At 34.8% G+C, this 11,320-nt stretch overlaps 2 protein-coding genes across 3 annotated transcripts; both read right to left on the bottom strand.

Moving 5' to 3' along the window:
* Window positions 1-768: 768 nt before the first annotated feature.
* Window positions 769-3,978, bottom strand: LOC120778101 (serine protease snake-like). Its single transcript, XM_040109804.1, has 8 exons — window positions 3,735-3,978; window positions 3,448-3,663; window positions 2,855-2,931; window positions 2,670-2,791; window positions 2,457-2,609; window positions 2,288-2,382; window positions 2,066-2,226; window positions 769-939 (listed from the first exon to the last, which is right to left on the bottom strand). The coding sequence occupies exons 1-8, from the start codon at window positions 3,796-3,798 to the stop codon at window positions 769-771; spliced, it is 1,059 nt and encodes a 352-aa protein (XP_039965738.1). The 5' UTR covers window positions 3,799-3,978.
* An 859-nt stretch (window positions 3,979-4,837) lies between these two features.
* LOC120778976 (trypsin-1-like) lies at window positions 4,838-6,625 on the bottom strand. 2 transcript variants are annotated; one of them, XM_040111065.1, is made up of 8 exons: window positions 6,513-6,625; window positions 6,238-6,453; window positions 6,075-6,151; window positions 5,844-5,968; window positions 5,636-5,788; window positions 5,477-5,571; window positions 5,255-5,415; window positions 4,838-5,197 (listed from the first exon to the last, which is right to left on the bottom strand). In XM_040111065.1, the coding sequence occupies exons 1-8, from the start codon at window positions 6,580-6,582 to the stop codon at window positions 5,015-5,017; spliced, it is 1,080 nt and encodes a 359-aa protein (XP_039966999.1). In that variant the 5' UTR covers window positions 6,583-6,625; the 3' UTR covers window positions 4,838-5,014. The 2 variants fall into 2 exon arrangements, with proteins under 2 accessions (XP_039966999.1, XP_039967000.1); XM_040111066.1 differs by having other exon boundaries at window positions 5,477-5,609; window positions 5,680-5,788.
* Between the last annotated feature and the right edge of the window lie 4,695 nt (window positions 6,626-11,320).

Raw genomic sequence — 11,320 nt, 5'->3', positions numbered from 1 at the left:
GACAACACTCACTCGTGTTACAAATTATTTGGAACGCAGCGGTTGGGAAGTTCTGCCTTTCTCGACATATAGGCCAAACCTTTCCCCATCTGTATAAAGTTTTTAGTTTGAGGCCTAACTGGGCATAGAAAATTGGCTTAATTCATTCCTGTTCGCCAAGGCAGCGGACTTCTTTTGGATGGCATCCACAAATTGCCAGCACGAAGGGAAAATGTTATTCAAATGGGCAATACATGGAGTAACATCCCCAACAGTATATCAGTATTATTCAACAGCTGCAATATTTTGCTTGTTAAATCAAATTCTCTTCTTCAAATAGTTCTGAAGGTAAGTATTCCCTTCCGATTCAATAATTTTTTTTTCTCAGTGTAGCTCACTTAAATATAACAACTTCAGCATATACTTATAAAATTTGCTGCCGATTTTTGTTCACCCGGAAAAATTATTAATTTCTAGGGTTGCCTTAAACATTTGAGATTTCTATTATATAGTACATAATCTCTTTATCTCTCTCTCTCTCTTTCTTAGAGGTGTATTGGTATAAAATGCGCGGTTTTTGTGAAAACGGAATACTAATTTTGAATGGAAAAATAAAAAAAATCATTCAAAGTATTGATCATTGGTTCTTTTTATATATTTTGACCACCTTTTAAGGCTCGTTCACAACAAATGTTCCCTGCCAACTCATTGGTATCCTAACGCTCATCGGTATACCGGAATGAAAATTTTAAATTTTACAAATGCATATATTTCTACATAAATGTCTGTTTATTTAAAAATCGTTTCCTCAATCCAATCAAAATAATCAGAAATACGCGTGTAAATGCCCGGAAAACCGGTGCCGCAGCCAATGCCAAACGACGTAATGCCCACAATATAAGCCATACGAGAGTAACCGTCGATTTTTTCATACACGATCAAAGGACCGCCAGAATCTCCCTAGAAAATGGAGATAATTATGTTATAAATTGTTGTAAATATAATTACCCGAAAGTGTTGGTGTGTGACATAATGTACTATTATGAGGATAAAATAGTAAGACTTTGTTCAAAATTTTAAAATTCTTAATCTATTCTTCAAAATCAATGTCGTCCCGCTTAGCAAATATAAACTTGTGCCAACGTTTTTTCCAATTCTCGAAACATCTGTTGACGTTCACGTTAATTGGCTTCAATTGACTCAAAACGATTTTCCCGGAACGCTCGTTTGAGTTTGCTGAAAACTCAGAAGTCACACGGAGCTAAATTTGACGAAGAACTCACCAAAAATCAATGCAGTATGCGACGGTGCATTATCGTGGTGTAAAAACCGAGAGTTGTCTGCCCATAATTCCGGCCTTATTTTACAGACAACATTGCCCAAACGACGCATAGCACTGAAATAGAATCCCTTGTTGACAGTTTGGTTGGTCAGAAGGATCTCAGAGTGCACCTCACCTCGATAATCGAAGATAGCTGTCAACATAAAATTTTCGTGGGCCTGATTTGACGTGTTTTTTTGGATTTTGGTCACCTTCGCCGGGTCGTAAACAAAGATGCAGGAGTCATCGCCAGTAATATTACACTTCATGACATCCTGGTAGTCGGAAAGCTTTGTTTCACAGATGTTAACGCGACGTTGTTTTCCGAAAAAATTTAGTAATTTTGGAACCAATCGTGCTTTCACTTTTCTTAGGCCCAAACAATCTCTCAAAATGGTTTTCACTGATCCCTCTGATATTCCAAAGATGCCATTACGATCTTTGACTGTTAATCGCCGATTCTCAATCACCAATTGCTTTACGTTTCGGCACTAGGCATTTGATTCCGCACACGAAATTTAATGGAACTTCTTTGTTGAATAATTTCACTCACCGTAAAAATCATCGAATGCACTTTATGTACTTCAGAAAGACAAGCGCATACTAAACACTAATGAATATTTTGTTGTGACATTTGCCACAGATGTGAAAAATAAAAAAATATTTCGACAAATGGGTTTTCATCAAAAAATATAATTAAAATGTCTTACTATTTTTTGTCACAACAGCATTATATGTATTTGAAGAAGTTGAGTATTAAATTACCTGACAAGTATCACGCAGCTTTTCATAATCTTTTGCGCATAATTGTGTAGAGATTACACCCGAGCTGAGCACTTCATCATCCTGTTCATAATGTTGATTACACTCCTCATTGGATATGGTTGATAAACTAGTTTTCAATAGAAGTGGCGAAGAGGTACCGGCTGGAATATGCAAAAATATTCTTAAATCTAAGAAAACTCGGCTATTTTTCCCGTTCCTCACCAAACTGCGTATTGCCGTAGCCTATGGCAGTGACTTCCTGCTCGGCCAGTGGGCTATACCACACGCACGCTCGAGCAACAATCGGCGTGTAGTTACTAGAATTCAATAAAATCTCTAGTCAATACTCTTCAAAATAAAGATAAGTCATATGATATGCTTTCTCACATACATATATGCTTTTGCCATACGAACGATTGCTATGTCATTGTATAGACCAGGATATATGTAGTTGGGATGCTCAATAATCTGGTCGATATCATAATCAATCGCTCTGGTGCTATTTAGGTCGAAACCACCTGGACGCACCACAACTGGAAGGTCACTGAGGAGAAAAATATAAATATTGGAAAAAAATAAAAAAGGTAATATTCCTTTAGGGAACCTGGAATGATAGAAGCAGTGGGCCGCTGTTAGTAGATATCTGCTGCTGATCAAAGTTCCACCACACCTATAAGCTATGCTCTCTGTACCATCCTCTTTGGTGAAACGCCAGCCCAAAGCAGCCTGTGATTTGAAGGGAAAAAATTAGTTTAAATATAAAAATGAATATTTTAGAATCGAGCTTACCATAAATGGAAACTCATTTACTTTGGCCACTTCGCCAAATGTAATAAATCCATAGGGTAAATGAGCGTCTAAGCATGCTGTGTGTATTATTTAAAGGTAAGATTATTAAATTCCCATTTCATTTCATAGAATTTTCGAACAGATATAAACTCCCTAATGCAATAGAATAAATTTAAGGAGTTGCAATCGTTCCAGACAAAATATTTTTTAAATTTCATAATATCAGATTAATTAAATTTATAAAATTAGTAAATAGGTGGCAACCCATATAAAAATTATTTTTCAAAAATACTTGTATTCTTTTTATAAGAAATTCCATCTGATCAAATTTGACTCAGACCTTCTTGAGTCAATACGAGCAACCCCACGCTTTATTTAATTTTCAATATAATTGTTGTACTCCTCGATTGGGATGGCCTTCAGTGCCATCATGCCATCGAATGACTCTTAATGGTTTTATCAACATAGCAACATTTTTTTATTGATTCGCAGTTTATATGTACCGATCCGGGTCATATTTGATCAGAAGGTATTAAATAAATTAAGAATTACGATATGCAAAGGCATACATACATACATATATAAGTACATACATTGATATAGTAAGCGATATTTTTGTGGTTGAGTATTGAAAGTGCAACAAATCAGCGTCACGTTTTTATCAACACAATTACCCTCGCAATTGGACTTCTGCCTATCAGTAAGGGTTAGAAATTCCTCAGGTGTATAATAATATCCCTTATAGTTTTGCGGTGTGTAACACTCTTGACTGTTATGGCAGGCATCGACTGGCGAAAATATGTGAACAACTGTCGATAAAATTCAATTTTATATAAATATCTTTTTATAAATGTGTTAGTGTGGTAAATTATGTATTTACCCAATATCAACCAACTAATGATGCCAAAAATTGTAGGTTTAGAATAATTGCGCAAGCGCGGCATCTTCACCAACTTCTCCAACTGACTGATTGCGAGTGAAAACAAAACTTGAATGTGAGAATTTAATGCTGTTGGCAAACATAAGATTGCTAATTGAAAACAATTGCTGTTAAAACATGTTCGGCTAAAAATAAGTGAGTTACGCCTATAAGCTTTGAAACGCTTGAGAACAGTTTGCTAACAGGTTTCATATAATACAAAAGAAATGCATTTATATTTATTATTTTTTTATTGGAATTTTTGTGTTTTTTCTTAACACAAATTTGCTTCTCCACATTTTTCTCATTTAAAATATTTTTATACAGGCTTCTAACATTTTTGAAGTCTTTGAAAATACTTTCGTTTCTTTTCATTAAATATTTCAAGCTTACAAAGTCACCGTATAAAAAGTTAAACTCCCTTTAAGAGGGGTATTCTAGTCTAGAAACAAAAAATATGAATTATTTTTATATTTTCAAAGTTTAACTATTAAAAAACATGTCTTTAACAAGATTTTTCTAAATTCAAATTGTTTTCGGACATATTGACATTTTGCTGATCTGGCATCCAAACTGATTCGGCCGGAAATGAAACCTTAAACTCTTTTTTGATGCAGCTATATTTGTTCAAACGTGTTTTCAGGTTCTAGTGTACCGATTTTCCTTTTTAGAGAGTCTTCTTTACAGACTTGTCTATATCTGGAACTATCCATATCCCCAAAACTTTATTGTTTTTAAAAAATTCATTCGAAAAGTCAAATAAAATGGTACAATAACTTTTGTTTTTATTTCAGGCAGTCCTTTTTTGTGACTAATAATTTGTATTTTTTTGGGTTCTGAATGCTAGGAGGATAGAAATCGTGGGCATTGTCAAGTTGTATTTTTAAAGCATGGATGTTTATAAAGTAGTCAAGTCATTGCCATTACTAAATAGCCAAGCCAAAACCACATTTATTCTAGAAACATTGTTACACTCGGTTTATGTCGCCAATTTGGGTATTTTGAAAAGCATTTCCATATGTTCTTTTGTTGAAGAACTGAAGATATGAGAGAAAAGAAAAATCTATAAAACCAAATTTATTGCTTAAATACCTGAAGTTTAAATTTTCAATGATCAATCAAATGTGGTTATAAAAATTATGATATACAAAATCGGGAAAGTGTGCTCAACTCATTTCGCTTTTACGAATACTTGTTAATTATTAACAATCTTGAAACTTCTTTATTATATTATTCCTTCATCATATTGGCACAGTTCGATAGGTAACATTTTCAATCCAATCAATATATTCAGAAATTCGCGTATAAACACTGGGCATGCCGGTGCCACAGCCGATGCCAAACGAAGTGATGCCGACAACAAGGGACATGGGATTAAGATCTTTCGGTTTGATAAATTTTATAATCGGTCCACCGGAGTCACCCTGTGGAAGCACAAAAATTATATTTGAAATTTAAGAATAATAAGTCATAATCTCCACCTGACATGTGTCACGCAATTTCTCGTGATCCTTCGCGCATATCTGTGTCGATATAATGCCATCACTCAGCACATCGCTATCTGGCTCATAGTGCAGTTGGCACTCGCTGTTATCAATTGTTGATAAATTCGTTTTCATCAATAAGGGGGAGGATACGCCAGCTGCGGTTGAAATTATACCACTAATAAGATTTTCTTAAAGTGTTTACACATACATACATACCAAATTGAGTATTCCCGTAACCAATGGCTGTAACATTATGCGCGGAGCTCGGATCGTCGTAAAGACATGCCGGCTGATCATGAAACGGGTTTCCACTTTTTGGCCATGTAAATATTAAATTTTTACTTATACACTATTCTATTAAAGAAAATATCTTACTAAAATATGGTCTTTAGACGTATAATTGCTATGTCATTGTATACATTTGGATATTCGTAATTGGGATGCTCGATAATCTCTTCGATTTCCAAGTCCCAAGCCTCAGTATCATTCAATGCGAAACCGCCGGGACGCACCACCACAGGTAGTTCACTAATATTGATTTTAACAGTAAATAAAAACGCGATTTGTTTTATTATTTCCGTACCTCGAATGATAGAGACAGTGCGCAGCGGTGATGACATAACCACGATCGTAAATTGTGCCACCACATTTGTAAACTATTGTCGTATTTCCAGTAGTTTCGTTCTTAATGCGCCAACCCAAAGCGGCCTGAAGAAGAACACTTTTTCTTTTAAGCTTTCAAATATATGTTTTGAAGTTTTGATTCCGCAGGAACACCACTTTATTACGTCTCTTCATAAACACTCTTACTTACCATAAATGGAAATTCATTGTCTTTGGCTATTTCGCCATGGATGACGAAACCTCGTATTAAATGATTGTATGTGCATACTGAAAGATATCAGGAACATTTTAAATTTCTCGATATTCGCATTCCTCTCGTTTTAAATCTATGTAGCAATAAAAACGCTCGATACCTTGTTCCGATATTCGTTCCAATTTGACTGTGGCGTCATATGCACAACAACGCAATCGCAATGTACTGTTATGATGGCAAAACCCATCGCAAAGCATTTTGGCTTTATCGGGCATGTCTCCATAAGTCTCGTCTTCCATATAACGTCCGCTGTAGTTGAGCGGCGTTAAGCAATATTGGTATTCATAGCAGGCATTAACTGATCGATTGCAAAAAACTCGAGAGAGAAGCTTTCAATTATAATTATGTTAGTAATGCAAAATTATAAATCTTTACCACTTATCGCAAGTACTGTCAATATAGTGGCGTAGAAAAGTGAATCTTTACTAACTCTTCCGGGCCACATAGCTTTATTTGTTGTACTTCAGCGTAAACTTGACCGGTTTGTGCGAAACTTATTGCTTGAATGCAGGTTTCCCTGGTTATATACTTTGACTTAGAACACGTATAAGTTGAGCACAGTGGGCTGTTAGGCAGTTTTTGGGGGATAAACTTTTTTTCTTATTTTGCGACTGTAGTTCATAGTTTTTTTAGTTTTTGTAATGGGAAAATATGTTAATAAAATTTGTTGGGTGTGCTTATTAGATCATTGGAATTTCGTTAATTTCTTTTAATACTTTTTGGCTTGTTTCTGTAGAATTTTTTCAGAACTTTATAGATTTATTTGTTGTTAGGAAGATCCGCTGAGTGTAGGAGATGATACTAAACTCTTTTCTGACATACTATACATAACTCAAAATCAATTTTTATAGTTCTAACGCTCGACCTAATTTTCAAAGATGCATATCACTTACTAACCGACAAAATTAACTAGCACGGAATCATCATATAATTTATATGGAATTAAGGGAACGCTTTGACCGATTGCATTTATTCCACTCATACTTAATTGTAGTAAAATGTTTTTCATATTTAAATGCTAATGTGAGCAAAAAATGGAAAGACTTTTTAATTTAAATTTCGCGCGAAAACCGATTCGTCGAAATATTGTTTTTTCTAGATTGACATGACTGTCAGTGACACCTGTGCCAAATGTCATATCAAAATTATAATTAGTGTTTATTATATATATAATATTTGTTAATTATATGTATATGTTATTTTTGGTCCTGCGACGTTCAGAATGTTGGAAAAGGTTTTCAATAACAACTGTTTGTCGCAAGCAACTGTTTTTGATTGGTGCTAATTATTCAAAGAGGGTCGAGAATTGGATTTGGTGCTTGAGAATCAAAGATTAACAGTCAGAGTCAGATCAGGATCAGTGAAAATCATTTGTAAGATCATTTGGGCTTAAGAAAAGTGTAAGTGCGATTGGTTCCAAAACCACTTTTCGTCTGTGAAACAATGGTTTCAGATTACCAGGATGTCATGAAACGTATTATTACTGGCGATAAGTCTTGGATCTATGCTTACGACATGGAAATATCAATCAGTCGAATATAGTGGCAAAGGTGAGCCGGTGAACAGGCTCAAAAAAAGGTTATGTTGATAGTTTGCTTCGTTTATCGAGGTGTGGTGCACTCTAAATTCTTCGTGAGTTTTTCCCCAAATTTTCAACTAATAACATCTGACTTCTGACTATTCAGCAAACTGAAACTACCGTTCCGGGGAACCGTTTTGAGTCAATTGACGTGAATGGAAGGCTGATCCGGAAATTGAATTTAACAACTGTTTGAAGGATTGGAAAAAAGTTTGGAATAAGTGTATTGGGAACAAGGGTATTATAAAGTTATGAACAAAGGTCAATCGAACACAGATATAATTTTATTTGGTATGTAGAGACTGGGAAAGAGGTTTATATGGACTAACAAAAAGAAGTATACATTTTTGTTTTGGACCAAATTTAATTTACTTGGGGCTTCGATGAAGAAGTATATGTAAGAAGTTGTCAGCAGATTAACCAATATATCATTAAAACAAATTTTTTGCTTACAATAATTTGAAATATACATACTCGTACTATATGTATTTTTATTTATACGAAATTGACTTGGAAATTTTAAAAAATATGCATGAACTCGTTTTTCTGAAATATCGGTCAGTGTTGTTACACTGTGTAGATAGTGAATTTATTCCGATGAGCTCGCTTTGCAGCCTTAAATATAATTTCAGTACTATACAACAACTGCGTGAATTGTGGGTTTTGATCACAACCCAGACTAGAATTATAAAAAGAGTTTTTGTGAATGCTGATCTATTTAGTCTCGCTCTCTCCAGACAATGCGAAAGCTCTGCTCTTACATCAAATAGTTTCGGATAAAAAATCAATTGATCAGATATTGCCAACTTCTACGATACTAACTTGAATAGAAGCGCGGCCGAACATTTCACTGAGGTGCAATTTGTGTTTCTGTTTTAAAAAATAACAAATGCTATTGGTAGCGATGTGTGTAGATACATTCCACGGTTCTTCAAAGCTTTATGACTTGTAATTGTTAGAACATTGTAATACCGGTTTTGGTTTTAAAACACATTTACTTATATATATATATATTATGATTATTCAAGCTTAGAGGATAAATTAACTGTCGGTTTAGAGACTTTCTTTGGAAATTTGATTTTGTTGTGAGTTGTTTTTCTTCTCAAGTTCTATGTACACATTGTATTATGCACGTTTGTAGGTACGAGTATATGTACAATTAAGCTTGCTTTGTATCGTTATTTTTCTGTACTTCCATACATATCATCTGATCAAAATTTAACCTGACTGTTTCAAAATTAGTAGTTTTTCAGGTATTGCAATAAAAGCCTTTATTATCGATTTCAAAATAGACTTCTAAACCATACACTTTGTTATAAGCCCCGGCTGGGATGGCCTTCAATGCCTTCAATGTATTTGGTCCTTCTCGGTTGCGGCTCATTTTGGAGCTAGATTGTTGCACATTTTCAACGTCGTATTCATAAGCCCATTTCCCATCATCAGTAATGGTGCGTTTGATGAATGCCAAGCATCTCTTTAGCAATCACTAATCGATGTCGTGTTTAGAAAAGACTCAGAACATTTGGAACAAGTTACGAGTGGTCGTGTTAAATTAGACTCCTCAAAATACTTCTACAACATTTTTATCGTTTTTGTTGCCGTGATTCCATCGGAAACACAAAATCTCAAGCAAACTCGTTATTAAAATTTTTATGGTAAAAATCGCTAGACAAACTTTTTGCGTCGTAAGCACTACGAGAGAACATTACCGATTCGATTTGCGCTTCAGTTTAATTGGTCCAGTCCGGGTCAAATTTGATCATACGAACGAAAAAGATATATGTGTTTTATTGACAAAAACTAAAGTTAATAACTCTAGTATTGTATATTGATGAATTGAACCACATTTTTCCTCATCAATTTAAAACGAATTGCTTGAAGTCATTGCCATTTTGGAGCTTGTTAAGTGTTAAGAGTTGCATGACTTCATCGGCATTTTTCGCCACACTTTTCGCATACGAAATATCAACAAGCCCATTTTCCTTGACAACATCATTATTTACTGAAGTTGTTGCAGCTTGGCAGTGCGCAGCAACACTGTTCCACTGACCGAGTGCCAGTAGAGCAGGCGCATCAACTGCACATCCACACACACTCTTTCATGTGTGTGTATAGATGAGTCCATACCTAGGCTTATTTGTAGGTGTATAGGCGTACATTGTAAGCGTGCTTGTGCGCCTGTGTGTGTGTCCTTGTTGCAAGCAATTGTCGCTGGTGTTGCATATTAATCGCTTGTGTGCTACATAGCTTGCGGCGATTTTTCACTTTTCTCAATTACACGACGCCAAAGTCAAATGCAAATGCAGCGAAAGTGTTTGTTGTCCACGATCGCGTCGCGGTCACTATTTCAGTGTGGGTACTTTTTTTTATTTTTCTCGATATTTTTTTATTTTTATTTTTGTTTGAATTTATTTTGTTTTTTTTTCTGTTTTTCTAATAAAAATACGAAATTCGTCGCGTGTTGGCAAAATACACGCATTGGCAGATACACGTGTATATGTGTGTGTGTGTGGTAAATACCTTTGCTGTGAAGTGATTGGCCTGACAATTTTCTTCGACACTTTTGGTCTCCATTATTTATCGCCACTTTTTGGTGTTTGCTGTGTGCTTCTTCCAAGTATTTTGCCCACTAACTCAGATTTGTTACAGTAATTTTCGCAATTCATCGCTCAGTTGCTGCCCCATGCAAGTTTGTGTGTATGTAAATACATATTTATAAATATAGGAATTTATTGTGGAAGCAGATTTATGTATATCTATTTAAAAAGTGGATAAGGAAGAGTTCAGTTCACATGCAACCTAATATAATATAAGACAGGAAGCTGAAAGAATGTGAAAAGTTCGAATTTGCGTAGCTGACTTATTATATTTCATTTATTGTCCGAAATATCGTAGCATCATGAACCTTATTCGGCGGAACGAAATCTAAACATATACTATATGTATATGATATGCTAAAATAATATTATTTTATTTATTTCTATACAAATGTATGCTTTGGGAAAATATATAATGTATAAATAACTTTTTTGGTTTCATAAGATCTTTCTTTCGCTATCTCTACTTCCCTTTCATTATTATCCAAAAAAATCCACTGTAAATTTAACTATTAAACTATTTTTGACAATTTTCGTCAACAAGCAAAGCTTTTATCATGAAAAACAAAAAAATTGAAAAACGAATTTGCTTGAAATTCTGTCTTTGTAAAAGAATCACCGCATCGGAATAGTTGAAAATGTTGCATAAGTGTTTTGGGAAGTCACTTTATCACGTACACAAGTGTTTGAGTGTCACAAAGCATTCAGTGAAGTTCGTGTATTCAACGAAAACTTGGTTTATGCGAGGGTCCTTTATTAATGACGATAACAACGAAGAGTGAAAGAAACAATAATTGGGAATCATCGTGCTGGCATCAAAGCGAGAGCAGAGGATCTCAACATATCTTATGGGTCGACTCAATACATTTGGTTAATGTTTTGGGTATGAAGTGTGTCAAAACGACGTCGAGTAGAAGTCGTAAAGGAGATGCTTGAAAGCTTATCTGAGGACACTTCATTCAGAGTATGGCTTCATCACTGGAGACGAGACGTGGGTTTATGAATAT

Source organism: Bactrocera tryoni, chromosome 5 (assembly GCF_016617805.1).
Source record: "Bactrocera tryoni isolate S06 chromosome 5, CSIRO_BtryS06_freeze2, whole genome shotgun sequence".
Classification (NCBI taxonomy): Eukaryota; Metazoa; Arthropoda; class Insecta; order Diptera; family Tephritidae; genus Bactrocera; species Bactrocera tryoni.
The sequence above is the reverse complement of the archived record's forward strand: the minus strand, read 5'-3'. Positions and strand labels throughout refer to the sequence as shown.